General features: G+C 39.1%; 1 protein-coding gene across 1 annotated transcript in view; it reads left to right on the forward strand.

Annotated features, from left to right (window-relative positions):
• LOC149221620 (prohibitin-1, mitochondrial-like) overlaps window positions 1-19,774 on the forward strand; it is a 117,602-nt gene that overhangs the window by 57,698 nt on the left and 40,130 nt on the right. The window contains exon 3 of the mRNA XM_089385158.1: window positions 4,510-4,626. Coding sequence (XP_089241284.1) covers window positions 4,510-4,626 — 117 coding nt within the window. The remainder of the gene's footprint in view (window positions 1-4,509; window positions 4,627-19,774) is intronic.

Here is a 19,774-nt window from a genome sequence, read left to right on the forward strand (position 1 = left end):
ACACCAAAGGATATAGCAGATATTTCAAAAGTAATTTCTCAAGAAGGTAAAAAAGTATTACAAAATATGCAAAATGAAATTGACAAAATCATTGCTGATAGAAATGAAGAAGTATTGCGACTTAAGGATCATAACAAAAAATTATTAACACAAATTAAAAAGCTTAAGAATGACAAGAAGTCATTAAAAGATAAGTTAGAGCGACTTACTCAAGAAGTATTGAAGTCTTTAGACGTAACAGTCCAGGTTGAAGATAAGGGAACTAATACCAATCTAATCAATATCAAAACTCAAGAAGAGGACAAACTAGATGAAGTAAAAATGTACTTAGAAGTTGCAGTACCAGCAACAAAAGATTCAAGTGAAGATCCAGGAATTAACCATTCAACTTCCATAACTAAAGGAAATCAGGTGCTTCAAATAAATCAGGAAAACGACACAAACAAGATAAGGGAAAATCAAATCACTAGAATTCCTTATCGACATCCAAATCACGAGAGTAGACAACTCAATCAAGCCACGTATTTAGAACAGAAACAACAAATTGATGTCCTGAAGAATACTAATGTCAGTGCAATCCATTCATGTGATAACAATTCATCACAAGTTTCCAGTCACCGCAAGATTCCACAAAAGATTAATTTAGGATGGTCAGATCCATTCTCAGTGCGACAGTTTTGTTTATCACTTAGAGGATCATATCATCTTGCTTCGACGAAGATGACAATTTCGAGACAAGAAGACATCTGAAACAGGAAAAAGAGATCAGGCCTTTCATCAGTAAGCTTTGAGGACAAAGCTTTTTGAGGAGGAAGGCAATGTTATGAATAAAATATATAGGAAATAATGTAAATGATAATAATTATAAATAATGATTAGTTAATTAGTAATTAGGTTGAAGAGGCATGTCTGAATGAGACATGAATCTCCATGAAGAGGCACTTGCCTAGTATATAAGCAAGCCTCTCACTCTCATTTGTATCATCAATCTTATTCATACATTTTAATATAATTATTGTATCCTTGATGGTGATATTTATATTCCAAGTCTTTTGGAGCATTCAACTTGAAGAACGAACTTTGTTCGTTCCAGAAGCCTTAGCTGAGCTGATAGTGGGCTAAATCTCCATTTGTTGCCCTTGGTCTAGCATTTGACCCTTTAGGAATCCCCTTTAGGTCCCTTGCGAGTTTGAGCGGTAACAGGCCCATGTACTTCATCCAAAACCGCTGGAATGTGAAACTGATGAAGTCATAATTTGAACAAGAGGAAGGGGTTTCTCCATGTATATCCACAAACTCTTGTTCCAAAGAACAAATTATTTTATCTGCCCAAATATCATAACAAGCCCCATTTAATTGGATAAATATCTATGTTACATTGGTTTTGGGGATGGGGACAAGAGCACACGTCCCCAAAACGTCAAGAGCGCACCCCAAATCACTTAGGGGACGGTGGGTTGAGGACAACAATTATATATATATATATATATTCAGAATTCACTATTAACATTTATAGTTGTTTTAAGCTTGTAAGCATAACAAGCTATACCTTATAGTACTATGCACAACCCTTACACTCACCAATTATGAAAAATCTCGAGCAATTAATAAAAGGTTGAATGACATTCCATTATTGGCCACTAGACATGAGCTTTAGCTTTAGGAAACTTAATTGTAACTACTTCCAATTTGTAACAAGGTCCATGAAGGCTCTATCAGAAAGAAAATTGTCTTTTTAGCAGTTTTTTTGTCCTCATAGATCTTGTTAATGATGACCATGTTAAACATAAAAGGCATTCCCTTGTCAATAGGTTTTGCAAACTTTTTACAACTGTGTTGAAAACCACTATAAAATACTTTGGTTTTGGAAAGAGATTAAATTCAGATTTCTGATTAAGAAGGTGATTGAATAGGAATTTATTTAAACATTTAGTACCCAATCCAAGTCACTAATATATTGTTTTCACAATGCTTGAGGTTGGGATGGTGGAAGCTCTGAACTTAAATGACTCTTCAAAACCCACGTAAAATATGTAAACGCTGAGATGATCCAAAAAATGAGAAAGAACAAGAGCAACAACCACTAGGATTAGCCTTTTAAAATGTTTCATTTTCTGTTTTCTTAACATGGAGGCTGCTGCTTGTAATTTTACCATTAAAAATACAGTATCTAAATCATCATAAATCCAAATTGAAATCCAACCTATGTTTTAAGCTGCAAGTTTTACAAAAAATTTAGATTCAATGCACTACAAAAATAATGGATGGGAAAAATGGTGCATATTGTTCAATCATCAATGTCCAAGATTGTCAAAACTGAAGCTATTTGCTTGGATTATCCTTGAAAATTTCCCAAAACATCCTTGAAATCTGCCAAAAACATCTTTGAAATCTGTCCTGAACATCCCTGAAATCTGTTTGGAACGTCTTGGGGATGACCAACAAGTCCTCGAGTCCCCAACAGTTTGGAGACGTTTCCTAAGGGTCCAAAAGTCCTTGGAATTCAAGGACATAGTATATGTGGGTTTTTTGCATGGGGGGATGGGTCCCCGTGCAACATAGATAAATATCCCTAAGAATGCATGGGTTCAACAATGATAAGGAAACCTTTGTAAACTTTGCTTTAGAAGTTTTTCCTTTATAAAAGAGAGAGAGAGAGAGAGAGAGAGAGAGAGAGTTACTGACATCCTTTGAAAAACTACAGTATGTTGGCCTTCAAGAGGGGTTTATGCCTTAGGAAACCCTACAAAAAGTGGTTTTCTTATTGAAGGATGGGTGTAAGCCTAGTTAAAACCCTAGGAAACCCTAGAAAAGAGACACTAACCTTGAAGGAGGGTACAAAACCATTGGAAATCTTAGAATAAAGAGAGGATTTTAATACCTAAGTTTTGTAGTTGCAAAGAAACTCATAAGTAATGCCACTAGCCAGAAATCTTTCTATCAATTAATGGACTACGTAAGGGCGGTTCAAGCTTGTTTTGATACTATGTTGAGATTCGTATAAGAGAGAGAGAGAGAGAGAGAGAGAGAGAGAGAGTATTGAATGGAAGCAATTGATGAAACCCTAACTCTAAAATAAAAAGAAGAAACCATTAGTAGGGAAAAATTACGTTAGAGAGATAAAATAAGCCCATGCATAAGTGCAATAGAGAGAGAAATAATGTACAAGAGAGTGCACTACTTTGATGATGTCGTTAGCATAACACAATACTAAAGATGGAAAAGAATCCACTTGAGTGAATATTACAATTAAGAGTTAGTGTATATATACACGACACAACGTGATTTTCCCAAAAGGGGTTAGGGGCCTTCTTTGACTAGGTCAGCTTTAAGCAAACCTAAATATAATAATATAGGGTTAGACTTGGACACAAAACCTTGATTGGGGCATTTCCAAGGGGACTTGGAAAAAACCAAACCCATTATTTTTTAATAGGTTATGTTTGATCAAACCTAAATATAGTAATATAGGGTCAAATATTGCTTAAAATGAATCATACACTATTCTCAACATGGACATTGAACCTTGCTTGGGGCATTTCCAAGGGGATTTGGGAAAAACCAAACCCATTATTTTTTATCTTACAAATCATCAAGAAATTGAATTTTTGGTTGCTTCTTGTTGGTTATCATCTCTTTCCATTCATGTCACACATGCTACTCTTAAAAGAATATTTACAAGGATTGCATATCCATTCCAGAGAACCATCACTATTTTTCGTATTTTTATTGACTTTCTTCTCAAATTGAAAGGCTTTTTATGATTAATAGCTTAGGGGCTTGAACTTCATATTGGGTAGTTTGACTTTCTCTCTCCATTTCAAAGTGTTAAGCGGGTGTGACCGTAGGGAAGAATACACAAGGAAAATAAATGCTTGCTGCCCAAAATAACAGTAACAATAAGAACTGAAAAATGTCAAGAACAAGAAGAACTGAAAAATGTCAAGAACAAATTGAGAAGAACTTGGCTACAAATGAATATTTGAAGTTTCTTGCATTTTAAGCTGCCCACCTAAATTTTTTTGCTTCTGCTAACCACTTGAAGCTCCAACCCAATTGAAACACATGCTACCCATGACTTCAAAATTTATATAATATGCCTCCAATGATCTCCGGTGGTCTCCAATCTGCCAACAAGGTTGTTTTTGTGATTTTACACTTTGAACAATAGGAAGGGTAGTGAATGTAAAGGAAAAACCAAAAATTTCTAGTTATTAACTAAAATTAGAGCATGGTTAGCATGTTTTGGGGTTAGTATTTGGCAAATTGTGACCTGTCTCTTTTGTGTAAAAAAATATTAGTGTGCAGTCTTAAGTGAACTTTGACACGATTTATGGTACTGAACTGTTTGTCCTTGTCAATGTGTGGCGTTGTTATTAGAACTCAAAACATCAACATGTGACTGAGCAGCATAGGGTGCATATTGTGACTTGTGAAGGACAATTTAATTAAATTAGGTAATCTTATTTTTTTTTTGGCTATTTCTAAAGTATTTGTAATATCTTGCAGGTATATCCTGAAGGCACACATCTTATGATTCCCTGGTTTGATAGGCCTGTCATCTATGATGTCAGAGCACGTCCTCACCTTGTAGAAAGCACTTCAGGCAGCCGTGACCTTCAGATGGTAATCATGTTAAATCTTTATGTTCAGTTTTATTTCGAAATGCTTCCTATTGTGTTAACTTGTTTAAAACATATTTGGTGTTTTGAGTTATGGGTTTTCCTCGATTTCTTAGGAAGAAGTAAATGGTGTTTGCTTGTTATTTTTTTGACAGGAGAAATATTTTCCCTTAAAATAAAAAAATAAAAAGAACATATTATACAAGTACCTGTAAACAAATGACAAACACACTATAACTCAGACCTTCCTGGGCACATGATAGGGAAATTCTTGAGACATGTGACTTGGGGAATCCAACTGTGTTTGTATCCTTGATGTTAGAAACATCTCATTTCTTCCTATTATTTAGTCGTTAGCCTCATATGATACAACCAACTGGAAACAGATGATAGATTCTCTAGGCCTCAAACCTTCCAGAGGACATGATAGGTAACATCTTGAAACATGCACTCGGGAGTCCAACTGTATTTATTTCCTTGATGTTAGAAACATCTCATTTGTTCCTGTTATTCAGTATTCAGCCTCATATGGCACAAACACTTGTAATCAAATGACTGATTCTCTAGACCTTGAATATTCCAGAGGACATGATAGGTAATCTCTTGCAACATGCACTCAGGAAATCCAACTGTATTTGTTTTGTTGATGCTGAAAACATGTCACTTCTTCCTGTTATTCAGTTATCAGCCTTTCCTTTCTTCTCCTTTGCTTTTTTCAATTTGTTGTAAGATGAGGGTAAGGGGATATGCTGTGCTTATTTGGCAAAGGCTAAACCTCATTCCTATATTTTTGCTTTATTGCAAAGACAATTTTTATTGTCACGACCCTAAGACCAGACCCTGAAATGACTATAACTTCCTTTTCACTGACCTATTCCATATCATTGCTATTCCTGCTTGTGTTTGTACTCTTCTTTACAAATTCAATGCTAGATTGATCCTCTCTAGTTTTCCTCTTCCAGGTAGAACCTCCTTGCTCTTTTTCTTGACATGCTGAAAATCTTTGGTGTTTTCTTTTGTTAAAATTTGGTACCGGAGGACAGGTGGTTCCCTAAGGCTTTGATCTTTGGCCTAGGGAAAAGTGTCCAAAAGAATTTAAGTTTTCTCCTAAAGTGACTTTATAAATTTTATAAAGTTAAATCTAATTTAAAAGTGACTTTAAGTGATAAAGTTACCAAATTCTAATTTTAAAGTGACTTTTATAAAGTCAATGAAAAATTAGAAAGGAAAAGTGACTTTGGAAATAAATGACTAAGTGGGTCTTTATTAAAGTGGGGTGAATTAAAAAATAGAAAGTGAGATTTAAATGAGCATTTAATCTCAGCCATAGATCTCAATCTATTTCAGCCATTGAATTCAGGGATCACCCAAAAATCACTTAGGGTTAGATTAAAGGAGGAAAATGAGGAAAAGATCATTCATTCTTTCATGAGCAGATTGGGAGAAGGAGAGCAAGAGAGCAAGAGAGATTTCTGAGCAGGGAGGAGAAGGGGACATCAGCTTGGCACACATTCCAAGGCAACAGTTGAGCAGATTTGTACAGCTGATTCAACACACAACAAAAGGGAGATTTTGGCACGATTTTCGAGGAGTGGTTTGCACAAAAATCAAGGAGCAGTTTGCTGGTTTTTTCTGCACGCAAAACGAGGACTGTACAATGCATTTATTGCAGTCCGTACAACGCATTTAATGCTAGCCGTACAACAACATTTAATGCTGAAAGTGGGCACGAAAGTCGAGGAGGCCGTACAACATTTATCGCTGTCCTGTTTGCTGTAATTTCCAAATTGCTGTGAGGCACGAGAAAAGAGATAAGTTGTATTGCTTGCTGATTTTTTCGCTGAATATTTCTCACTGTAAAAAAAACAATTTTCAGAAATAAAGAAGAGCTCTCGAACTGGCTTTCCCCAAGAGTTGTAGGGGGTTTTTCCAGGGTCACCTTGACCAAAAATCTCTGTGTTTAAATGTGTTTTAATGGCAGTTTGTAACTGCTGAATTTTATTTCTGCATTTTCTAGCATTCTGTAAAATTTCCAGAATTTGTGTTTTCAACAAAAAATTATTTTTTCAGTGTTAAATGTATGGATATGGGAATGGGCATTTAACTATATGGGAGAAATAAGGTGAAACTGAAAACCGGGGTGGGAAAACAGAAATTTCTACATGGTATCAAAGCTTGAGTGCTAAAGTGCAGTTTGGGACAGCAAGGAGAAAAAAAAATTATAGCTGCTGATTTTTCACTCGGAAAATTCCAGCAAACTGATTTTTCACAAACAACAGTCTTATCTTTACTACAACAGTGTTATTTTTCAGTTTTAGGACAGCAGGATGTCATTGGGATTGAGGGTGGAGGATAGGTTGGATGGGCATACAAATTACAGCGTTTGGAAGGAGAGAATGCAGAGTATCTTTGGGAGGCAGAAGTCTAGGATATTATGGTGCATACCACACAAAACCCTATTGTTGTGTCTATTGATGCTACTCAGTTGGCTGAGTATAATAAAAAGAACAACAAGGGTAAGAGACTGATTCTAGACGGAATCAAAGACCATTGCATTCCTCATGTGAGAGGAAAGAGAAATGCCCATGAGATGTGGACAACATTGTCCAATCTCTACCAGAGTACCAATGAGAACCGGAAAATGGTCCTGAAGGAGAAGCTGAAGAACATTAAGATGGGTAATGATAGTGCAGCTGGATATCTCACAAAGATTACTAATGTGAGAGATGAGTTGGCAGCAATTGGAGAGGCCATTCAACCCACTGAGTTGGTGCGGATTGCAGTGAATGGCCTCCCCCGTTCATGGATGAACTTTGCTGATGGGGTTTGTGCACGTGAGACCCTTCCCACATGGGAGAGGTTTTGGGATGATTGCATTCAGACAAAGATCAGGAAAGGTCAGCTTGGGGCAGCCAAGCCAGTTGAGCAAGATGAGGATGTAGCATTGTCGGCAGGAGGCAAGAAAGGCAAAGGAAAGAAGCAGGCTTCCACAAGCAATGGTGGGGGCAAAGGCAAAGGTAAAGGTAAATACACACAAAAGGAATATTCCAAGGTGAAGTGTTGGAATTGTCAAAAGATGGGACACTATGCAGTTGTGTGTCCGGAGAAGAAGAAGAAGAAGGGGAAGAACCAGAACGTGGCAGCTTCAGCAGAGGTTGAGGACTTTGCAGTTCGTTTTGACCGAGAGTTTGGGTTCACTGCGTATGAGTCCCCTAGTGCAGGATCACTTGCCACACAGGTTTAGAGGGAGCATGCTTTTTCCTCGATTAGCGGAGCATCTTCAGGTATCTGGTATGTGGACAGTGGGGCTTCACGTCACATGACAGGAGTCTGAGAGTACTTCTTAGAGCTTTTAGAGATTGGCACTGATATTGAGGTAGTACTCGGTGATGACAGAGTTGTTAGAGCAGTCGGGGTGGGGACACTGACATTTCAGAGGGAGTCCAAACCTACCTTGAAGGTGTCAGACGTTCTTTATGTGCCAGGGATGAGGAAGAACCTCATATCCGTTTCAGCTTTGGAGGACAAAGGATATGAGGTACTGTTCAGGGGAGGACAGGTGTTGATGTATCCCAGGGGCACTCCAGCTGATTCAGTTAGAGTGATAGGCGTACGCCATGCAAAGGTGTACAAGTTTGCATTCCAGTCCCTTGTGGCATTGAGCAGTAGTACCGACAACAGAGCTAGCAGTTCTGAGCTGTGTGAGATTTGGCACCACAGGATGGGACATATGTATCATGGAGCCTTGAGGACCTTGCGGGAGATCACTACAGGTGTGCTAGATTTCAGCATTGATCACTTTGATACTTGCAGAGGATGTGCGATGGGCAAGTTTGCCAAATCCCCTTTTCCCAGCAGTGACAGCAGAGCAACTGGGATACTTGATTTGATTCATTCTGATGTGAGCGGTCGGATGTCTCATGTTTCCTTGAGTGGATATGAGTACTATGTTTTATTCATTGATGATCACTCCAGGAGGACCTGGATTTATTTCTTGAAGACCAAGAGTGAGGTCTTCAAGCGGTTTCAGGAGTTTAGAGCTCTTGTGGGGACACAGACAGGTCGAAAGATCAAGTCCCCGAGGTCGGACAATGGGGGAGAGTACACCCTTGGAGAGTTTGTTGACTATTGTGCGGAGGCAGGCATTAGGAGGGAGTTCACTGTTCCTTACAACCCCCAACAGAACGGGCTGCGGAGAGGAAGAACAGATCCATCGTAGGGGCTGCCAAAGCCATGTTACATGATTAGGGGTTGCCATTGTTCTTGTGGGCAGAGGCCTGCAACACAACTGTTTACTTGCAGAACAGGAGTCCGCATCGTGCCTTGGGGCACATGACTCCAGAGGAGGCTTTCTCTGGGAAGAAGCCTGATATTGGTCATCTTCGTATCTTTGAATGCATTACGAACTCCTACATACCCAAGGAGAAGAGGACCAAACTAGAGCCCACCGCAAAGAAGGGTATCTTTGTGGGCTACAGTGAGACCTCAAAGGCCTTTCGGATTTACATTCCTGCACAGAGGAGAGTTGTTGTTAGGCGGGATGTGAAGTTCGAGGAGGACAGGGCCTTTAGGAGATCACAAGAGTCAGAGTATCTGGATCAGCCAGACCCTCAGCAGCAGTTGAGTCAGTCGCAGGGATCAAGAGGATCTGGAGGTACATCTATGAGGATGTCAGGTTCGTCAGTGAGCAGTGGCTCGCTGAGCCAGAGGGGTGGTGCTCCGGGCAGCATACAGAGTAGTTCACAGAGCAGTTCACTAGGGAGTCCACTGATGGACAGTTCACACGGTACCTCAGCTTCTACAGGTTCAGGTGCAGGCAGGAGGACAACAGACAGATAGTCAGGAGTTTAGGCTCCTGATGATGATGGGGAGGAGGAGTTTCATTCTCCTACGGGAGAAGTGCACTCAGGGAAGAGGAAGCCCAAGTGGCTTCAGGACACCTTGAGAGATGCCACATCTGTTGCTGAGCCGAAGAGGCCAGTCAGAGAGAGTAGACCACCTGAGAGGTTTTGTAGCTATATGGCAATGGTTACCAGCATCCTTGACTCTGAGCCTTCTAGCTATGAGGAGGCAACTAGCCAGCAGGTCTGGAGAGAGGCCATGCAGGAGGAGTATTTTTCTATTATGAAGAATGATGTTTGGGAGGTGGTGCTGAGGCCTGAGGGCAAATTCGTGGTTACTTCCAGATGGCTTTACAAGGTAAAGCATGCTGCAGATGGCAGCATTGAGAAATTCAAAGCGAGGTTTGTGGCTAGAGGGTTCTCACAGGTAAAGGGAGTTGATTATGAGGAGACCTTCGCTCCCGTGGCTCGATATACTTCGATCCGCTCCATTATATCGATAGTAGCAGAGATGGGTTGGAAGATCCACCAGATGGATGTGGAGACTGCATTTCTCAATGGCTTCATACAGGAGGAGGTGTACATTGAGCAACCATAGGGCTTTGAGGTGCATGGGAGGGAGTCCCATGTGTGCAGACTGAAGAAGGCCCTCTATGGCCTGAAGCAAGCTCCCAGAGCTTGGTACTCCAGGATAGATACATACTTGCAGGGGTTGGGTTTCACAAAGAGTGAGGTAGATCCGAACCTTTACTTTATTGTGATAGGTGAGGAGCCTCTCATTCTGGTGCTGTATGTGGATGACTTAGTCATTACAGGTGCAAAGAGACTCATAGAGCACTGCAAGAGAGATCTTGCGGCGGAGTTTGAGATGAAGGACATCAGCTTGATGCATTACTTTTTGGGTTTGGAGGTGTGGCAGGAGGAGGGGCATTTCTTCCTGGGGCAGGGGAAGTATATTGTGGACATCCTTGGCAGATTCCACATGGAGGATTGTAGACCCATGTCGACACCGATGATCACCAATTGGAAGAAGCTTCATGCTTCGGATTCTGAGTTGGTGTATCCCACATTGTACAGGCAGCTGATTGGTTCCTTGATGTATTTGGTCAACACTAGACCAAATATTTGTTTTGCAGTCAACACGATGAGTCAGTTTATGTGTGAGCCTAGGAAGGTTCACTGGGTGGCTGCAAAACACATTTTGTGGTACTTGCAGGCGACAGTGGATTATGGTCTGGACTACAGGCAGGGGGATGGAGTGAGATTGGTAGGTTACACTGATTCTGATTGGGCAGGTTGTGCTTCTGATAGGAAGAGCACTTCAGGGTGCTGTTTTGGGTTTGGTTCGGCAGTAGTGTCATGGTTCAGCCGGAAGCAGCAGTCAGTAGCATTGAGTTCAGCGGAAGCAGAGTATATGGTAGCCAGTCTAGCTAGTTGTGAGGCCATCTGGCTTCGCAAGATGTTGTTTGTCTTATTTGGTCAGCCGTTGAGACCTTTAGTGATTTACTGTGATAATCAGAGTTGCATTAAACTCACGGAGAATCCAGTATTCATGACAGGTCAAAGCATGTTGGGATCAAATATCATTTCATCAGACACTGTGTTCAGAAGGGTGCTGTGAAGCTTGAGTATATTCCCACTGATGAGCAGGTTGCAGATATTCTTACTAAACCCTTACCACGAGGCAAGCATGACTACTTCAGGAACAAGATGGGTGTGGTGAGGAACACCTTCCTCGGTAAGAGGGAGTGTTGAAATTTGGTACTGGAGGACAGGTGGTTCCCTAAGGCTTTGATCTTTGGCCTAGGGAAAAGTGTCCAAAAGAATTTAATTTTTCTCCTAAAGTGACTTTGTAATTTTTATAAAGTTAAATCTAATTTAAAAGTGACTTTAAGTGATAAAGTTACTAAAGTCTAATTTTAAAGTGACTTTTATAAAGTCAATGAAAAATTAGAAAGGAAAAGTGATTTTGGAAATGAATGACTAAGTGGGTCTTTATTAAAGTGGGGTGAATTAAAAAATAGAAAGTGAGATTTAAATGAGCATTTAATCTCAGCCATAGATCTCAATCTATTTCAGCCATTGGATTTAGGGATCACCCAAAAGTCACTTAGGGTTAGATTAAAGGAGGAAAATGAGGAAAAGGTCATTCATTCTTTTATGAGCAGATTGGGAGAAGGAGAGCAAGAGAGCAAGAGAGGTTTCTGAGCAGGGAGGAGAAGGAGACAGCAACTTGGCACACATTCCAAGGCAACAGTTGAGTAGATTTGTACAGTTGATTTAGCACACAGTGAAAGGTAGATTTTGGCACGATTTTCGAGGAGTGGTTTGCACAAAAATCGAGGAGCAGTTTGCTGGTTTTTCTGCATGTCAAAAACGAGGACCATACGACGCATTTATTGCATTCCGTACAAAGCATTTAATGCTGGCCGTACAACAACATTTAATGCTGAAAGTGGGCACGAAAGTCGAGGAGTTCGTACAGAATTTATTGCTGTCCTGTTTGCTGTAATTTCTAGATTGCTGTGAGGCACGGGAAAAGAGATAAGTTGTAAATTTGCTTGTTGATTTTTTTGCTGAATATTTCTCACTGTAAAAAATGCAATTTTCAGAAATAAAGAAGAGCTCTCGAACTGGTTTTCCTCAAGAGTTGTAGGGTGTTTTTCCAGGGTCACCTTAACCAAAAATCTCTGTGTTTGAATGTGTTTTAATGGCTGTTTGTAACTACTGAATTTTATTTCTGCATTTTCCAGCATTCTGTAAAATTTCCAGAATTTGTGTTTTCAGTAAAAATTTATTTTTTTCAGTGTTAAATGTATGGATATGGGAATGGACATTTAACTATATGGGAGAAATAAGGTGAAACTGAAAACCGGGGTGGGAAAACATAAATTTCTACATCTTTTGTTCAATCTTTCTTCAACTCCTTACAACCGGAAGCCAAATGCTCATTTTCAATGGTCTGATCTACTTTGAAAGCAACATTTCGATATTCTAGTGTTTGGCTCACGGGCATCTCATCAAATTTCAAGCTCATCTTTTCTGATAAGACTTCAGATCTAAGTCGATAGATATTCATCTACAGGAAGGTGTTGTCCTAGATTTTGAAGAATAAGGAACTGAAACAGACTTCCTGATTGTATTAACCATATTTTTGAGTACATCTTCTTCCCAAAAATGTAAGGGAAGGATTGTCAACGTTACCCACAAAGGGTCAAGGACAAAGATATTTCTACCTGGTTGAATTCTAGAGACCATTTCATGAGCAGGCTAACACTCACCCAGAAACAGGGACTATCTTTTATCGTCATGCTTTCTTCGGAGTCTCTCAGATCTCTGAGAAAAATCCTTTGGAATGAAGATATCCGATAAAAGGAAAAACCCTTCACAAAAACTGATCCAAGTTTTCCACATACAATTTAACAACCCCTAATGTTTGTGCCATATACTTAATCTTGACAGGCATGTTTAGGCTTTCAGCTAGAAATTTAAGCCGTGAGCTGACATTAAGGCTACCTTTAAAGGAGTTCCCTCTGATTTATCTATAGATGAAAGGTTTGTGAAAATTTCTTGGGAATGGTAAACTTATATGTCAATGCATGTTCAAGCAAAACCAAAGCTCATCCTGAGATGCCACTTAGGCTACCTTTTAAGGACTATTTAGCTAATTTTTCCACATAATAGAGAGTGTCTGCAAATATCTTTCTAGGGCATTAAGGCTTTGCCCCTAATGTTTGGGCCATTAACTTCTAAACCTTGACAGGCATTTTCAGCTAGAAATCTAAGTTGTGACTTGACATTAAGGCTACCTTTAAAGGTGTTCCCTCTGATTTATATAAACATAAAGGGTTTGTGAAAATCTCTTGGGAATGATAGACTTATATGTCAACGCATGTTCAAGCAAAAACAAAGTTCATCTTGAGATGACACTCAAACTACCTTTTAACTAAGTTACTAGGATACAAATACGGATATGGATCTTGATCCAGATTTGCTAGTTTTTAAAAATCCAGGATCCGGATACGACAAGAATACGTCAAGCACAAAAAATATAATAATATTTTTAAAATTTGAAAAAACACTTTTAGAGTTCAAAAATCAAATCTATTTATAAATCACAACATTTAAAACTGAAACCATTAGATATATTATAAATATGAAGACTGAAACACTGAAATGATGCATCCTTCCTCATACAAAAAAAGATAATATCATAAATGATAATAGTAAGTACAAAAATGAGTGTCTAATCCATGATCACTCTACTAATATCATAATGTGCAGTAGGGTTAACTACATATCCTCAAATCGATCTACATTATCTTCTGCATATTGCAACTCTACATCATGAATAGATGATGGGGGTGCTGGAATGTAGGAAGTTGCATCAGTAGGCTAGATTGGTGGTGGAAGGGTTTGTGAAAATCTCTTGGGAATGATAGACTTATATGTCAACGCATGTTCAAGCAAAAACAAAGTTCATCCTGAGATGACACTCAAACTACCTTTTAACTAAGTTACCAGGATACAGATACGGATATGGATCTGGATCCAGATTCGCTAGTTTTTGAAAATCTAGGATCCGGATACGACAAGTACAAAAAATATAATAATATTTTGAAAATTTGAAAAAACACCTTTAGAGTTCAAAAAGCAAATCCATTTATAAATCACAACATTTAGAATTGAAACCATTAGATATATTATAAATATGAAGACTGATACACTGAAATGATGCATCCTTCCTCGTACAAAAAAAGATAATATCATAAATGATAATAGTAAGTACAAAAATGAGTGTCTTATCCATGATCACTCTACTAATATGATAATGTGCAGTAGGGTTAACTACATATCCTCAAATGGATCTACATTATCTTCTGCATATTGCAACTCTACTTCATGAATAGATGATGGGGGTGCTGGAACGTAGGAAGTTGCATCAGTAGGGTAGACTGGTGGTGGAACAATATCCTCAAGTAGGTTGAGGTGAGTCATGACATTTAGTGTCAGGTTCAAGTCAGAGATCTCAGGCTCCACATCCCTCTTCCTCCTCGGACCTTTTTTATGCTCTGGTTTAACACGTGATAGAAGATGGAGGTTGGAATGAACATACACAAGATCCTTAGCCTTTGTCGCTCCCAACTTGTTTCGCTTCATTGAATGGATGAAGCCATATGTACAATTCTTCTCCGCTGATGAGGAACTACCAACCTATGATAAAAACCAGGTGGTTAGAGTCGAGAGATGAATGTGATCCCCATCATGGAAGCCCCACCAAGTAATAGGATCAAGATGCCCTTGATCATCCATAACTATTGGATCTGAAAAGCTATGAGTAGATTGTATAAATTTTCAAATTTTTTGACGTACTTCCATTGCAACTCCCACATCTTTATAAATTTTCCTCAACGCTGTCTTGTATCCTTATACCATTTCAAAATCCTTGTTTGGTGCTATTCTACTAGGTAAAGACAATTTTGGCATGATAATACTTGGGGTGCAATTCATAGGCCAAAAGGTGTAATGGTGTGGTCATTTTTTCCACCTTTCCATAACTATGTTCTTCACTTCATAATAAGATGTTTCAAAATGTCATTTTCACTTGCATTAATAATTTCCCCTATCCTCTTCAACATACTATCAATGTTTTCATAAACTTCCCCTAAGCAAGGTGTATCTGTGTCAAATGTCCCGATCAAGGTCAAGATTGGTTCAGTACATTGCAAAAGGTATTGGACCTTGTCCCACCTTGCATCATCAAGAATCATGGATTTGATTTTTTTTCCCTCTATCAGAAGTGGAAGTCCTCCATGATTCCCAAAGAGGGTTAATGACCATTGCTTGTAATGCTTGTCTCACTTCCACAAGCCTCTTTATGACAAGAGTGTGGGAGGAAAAACAGATTTCAACAACCAACAAGTTTCAAAAAGTCACATCTCAAATGATAAATCATATATAATTTTGTAATTAAAATTTAAAATTAAGAATTTCCAACTTCCAATACAGATAATATTGATTAAAAAAGTTTAAAGAGTACCTTAAATAGCTAAAACTTAGCAAAACCTCGATATATGGCCTGGGACATTTAGTGATTGGTTATGAACATTTGGATTTCTTTTTCTACTACATATATTTCATTAATCCATTCAATCTCACCAATCTTGGCAAACATAAGATTCAATGAATGTACTGCGCATGGAGTCCAAAAGATGTGATCATATTAACTCTTCACAATCATACATGTAGCTTTACAAACCTGTGCATTGTTCGTAATGACTTGGACAACATTATGTGGCCCCATACTTTTTTTTGCATCAATAAGGATTGTGGATATGAAAGACGCATCTTTCTCTATACCATTGCATCAACAACCTTCAAAAACATTGCCCCTTGGGGGCATATTGCAATAACATTAATTAACAGGTGGTTTCTTTGGTCTCTTCATCCATAAAAAATGATGGACAACCCAGTTTCTGCCCATGTATCTCGGATGACTGTAGCTGTCTATCAACAGATTGTCTCTCTGATGCCAACAAAGTAGTGTGAACCTTTTCATATCCAGGGCTCTTGTACCCTTTTGGTGCTTCATTAATTGCCTTAATCACTTGTTGCCAATAAAGAGAACACACCAAATTGAATGCGAGCCCATTTTCATAGATGGAACAAGCTACATTTTCATGTCTCTACCCTAGTTATTGAAAGCTTGCTTCAAGAGGGCCTAGAGTGGGCCTTTTATTAGTTGTGGCAGCAGACCTAGATGGCAATGGAGGCCTAGTTGTAGAGCTTTTCACAAGGTGTTTTCCCAAGCAAGCTTCCTATCAGCAGCGTCTTGCAAAGATGCATAGAATTTTATTTTTCCAACACTCAAACTTGGCCAGGTTTGCCATTTTGCATCTTTTGGCCCAATGCATACTTGCATCCCTGTGTTAGTTTGTCTAGTCAAACAGGCCTTCACTCTAGTATATAAGCCATTTTTGATATCTTGGCATTCATTGCACTTCCCTTTATAAGAACCACCTCTAAGATTTTTTCCCATAATCTACACATACTACCATAAAGGAGATTTTGAGTCTGTTTTGATGTTTTCTCCTTCACTCTGTCGTGATGGTTCCATTTCTATAAGTTGTAGCCTTGTAGGGTATAGTGTGTGATTGACTGCATATAAAATTCAAATTATAATTTATTATCAATAATTTAAAATTTAAAATACATAAAATTAAAACTTATTTTTTTTTAAATGTTTAATGTACAATGTTTAATGTTTAAAAAATGTTTAATTGTACACCTAAGAGTCCATTGTGCATTGCAGGGATTTAAAAAAGTTAAAAGATGTTTAATGTACACCAAAATTTGCATTGTGCATTTCGACTGCAGTGAATTTTTTAATATATAATGCAAAACTAACCTTTTAGTGCTTTCACCCTTGCTCTGTCCCTGTAAGCTTTGTTTGTCCCTGTATTTTTTTTTTAAAGGGTCGACAGTTGTTGCTGCGGACTCAGTCGAGGTTGACGTGAAGTGTGGGGTCTCTGCGAGAACGCTAGAGAACGTTGGAGGTTGTTGCCACCTGTGCAATGTGGGGTCGACAATCGTTGTTGTGGAGTCGAGGTTTGTGGCAGTGTGGAGTCGTCAGTTGCTGTGGGCCTGGAGTTGCCGGTTTGTTGTGCGTTGGTTGTTGTGGGCCTGGGATATTCGCCTTCGGAGAAGTTAGAAGTTAGAACCCTTCACTGTGGGCTCAAGCTTCAATGCTTACTATTGTCACTTGTGCGCTGTTGTGGCTGAAAATTTAGAACCCAGTTGCTCAAGCTTCAGTGCTCATTGCTGTGCGCTGTTGCGACTGACAAAGCATAACAATGGCTCAGTTCGGTCAAATGAACATGTTAAATACCTAAAAAAAATAAAACCTAAATTTGAAAACTCGGTTTTTACTGATTTGAAATTTGGCTGTGCGCTCATGGGATCCGTCTCTATCATCGGGATCCGTTTCTGGATGTCGAGATCCATTTTCGAAAACAATGGATCCGCCACATTACTATATCTCAACTAGTTCTAGCCGGATCCGGATCGGATACATAAATCCTTGGATCTTGGACCCTCGATTGCGGATCTGGTAACTTAGCCTTTTAAGTACTCTTTAGCTAATTTTTCCACATAAAAGAGAGTGTATGAGAGTCTCTTTTTAGGGCACAAAGGCTTTGACTTGGAGACTTTGTTAAAGCCTCATAGAAACTGGTAAATCTTGATAGGCATGTTCAACTACAAATCTAAGCTCTTCTTGAGCTGACATTAAGGATACCTTTAATGCAGTCTCCGTTGATTTATCTACACATAAAGGTTTTGTGAAAACTCTTGGGAATGGTATACTTATATGTTAATGCATGTTCAGGCAAAAGCCAAGTCAACCTTAGATGACATCTTGTCTATCTTTGAAGGACAATTTAGCTAATTTGTCCACATACAAAGAGAATGCCTGCAAATTTTTTGTAGGGCACTAGGGCTTTGCCTTGGAGACATTGTTAAAGCCTAATTGAGGGAGAAATGGATCTACCGTGGGTGTTCCTTGTAAAGAACGTAGGTAAATCCCTGCCACAAAGCTGAAAGACCATGGCAAAAACTGTTGGGGATGAGCTACCTGTTGCCGCCTCGCTTGCACACCTAGGTTCAATGTTCCACCAAGGTTCCGGGATGAGGGGGTGAGGGAGCGAGGATATGCGGGAGCGGCCTATGCAAAAGCTCCCCACCAATTTTTAGGAAATGTGGGGGGGGGGTGTCGAGGTCTTAAAAACTTATAAATATATATAATATAATTTATTAATTGAGTCCGCTGTGACAATTGGGTTTGTATTGAAAAGCTGCAAAGCATGATCGTTGATATGAATATCATTATCTAATATCATATAAATTTAAAATTCTAATTTATAAATTATAATCATACATCATGATTCATACATTATGATTAAAGTTTAAACTTTAAACCATATTGATGTTCCACTTCCTACTATGAACATTGAATACTGAACAGTGAATATTGACATAAAATTATAAAAGTCAAGTCTGATACATCATACATCAAGAGTCCAAATTTTATAGAATTATAAAATATTAAACTTTAAAGTCAAGTCTGATACATCAAGAGTGAAATTTTTATAGAGTCAGAATAACATAAGAACATCAACATATCAAAAGATAAACGAGCATAATGCAAAATATGCCTGGAGGTAATGCCCCAAGGTAATGCTCAAGCCTCAAGGTAATGCCTCGATAGTCTCTGCATCCAGCTGCTGCATGAATAAATCAGGATCAACCATATCACCATCTGAATTTGAATCACTAGCATTCTCAAACATGCTAAGTGGCACACCAACCAACCCCATCTGTCTCTCATCAAGTCTCTCGTCCATATCTACCTGTGCATCATCCTCTGGATCGACATCCCATCGTGTTGTTGGTCCCTTCAACTACTCAGGTGTCTTCCTATGCTCAAGTCGTAGGGCACTGTGCACAACAACTAACTTCTCCGCTCTTTTAGAGGTAAGCTTGTTCCTCTTGATAGAGTGGATGAAGCTATATGTGGACCAATTCTTCTCTGTTGAAGAGGAACTAGCAATCTGAGACAACAAACACATGGCTAGATCTTTGAGCTCTGGAGCACCATCCCCATGCATCCTCCACCAACCAATTGGGTTATCTTGGGCTAGATCTATGTGATTTGCTCGAGCACCACGTGTGTTGAAGGGGCCACTAAGAGATGCAAACTGAACAAACTGTCTTCGAAATCTTGCCCCCTCCTCACTGTACATCTTTGCAAGTGCATCTAGGAATCCATTCTTTACCTCTGGATCATCAATAGGAGGCACCCTCCTAGGTCTCTCAACATAACATTTTGGGTTTAATGGATATGCTGCCATGTGCAAAGGTGTGTTCATGCGATCCCACCTACGCTGAATGATGGGTCGAATCTGGGAAGTATAGAACTCTAATGAGGGCTCCCTCTGTTGAATGGCTACCTTCACACGACCCGACATGCTATCAAAGGTATCATAGATTTCTCCAAAACTAGGAGCATCTGAATCAGTGTAACGAATGACCTCCACAATAGGGCCCAAGAATGACACCAAATAAGAACAATCTGCTCACCAATCATTGTCCAACACTTGAAGCCTGACTTTCTTCCTAGCGTCTGTCTTTGATTCTAACCACCTTCCCCAATTTGAACTCACAACCAAGGTTTGTAGAGGTGCTTGTACCTCTATCATCGTCTCCAATAAGAGAAAATAGCTAGCATATCTAGTATCAGTGTGCTGGAGGAAT

Source organism: Pinus tabuliformis, chromosome Q (genome assembly GCF_031772625.1).
Source record: "Pinus tabuliformis cultivar Carrire ecotype Pingquan chromosome Q, CPIR1, whole genome shotgun sequence".
In the NCBI taxonomy this organism is placed as follows: Eukaryota; Viridiplantae; Streptophyta; class Pinopsida; order Pinales; family Pinaceae; genus Pinus; species Pinus tabuliformis.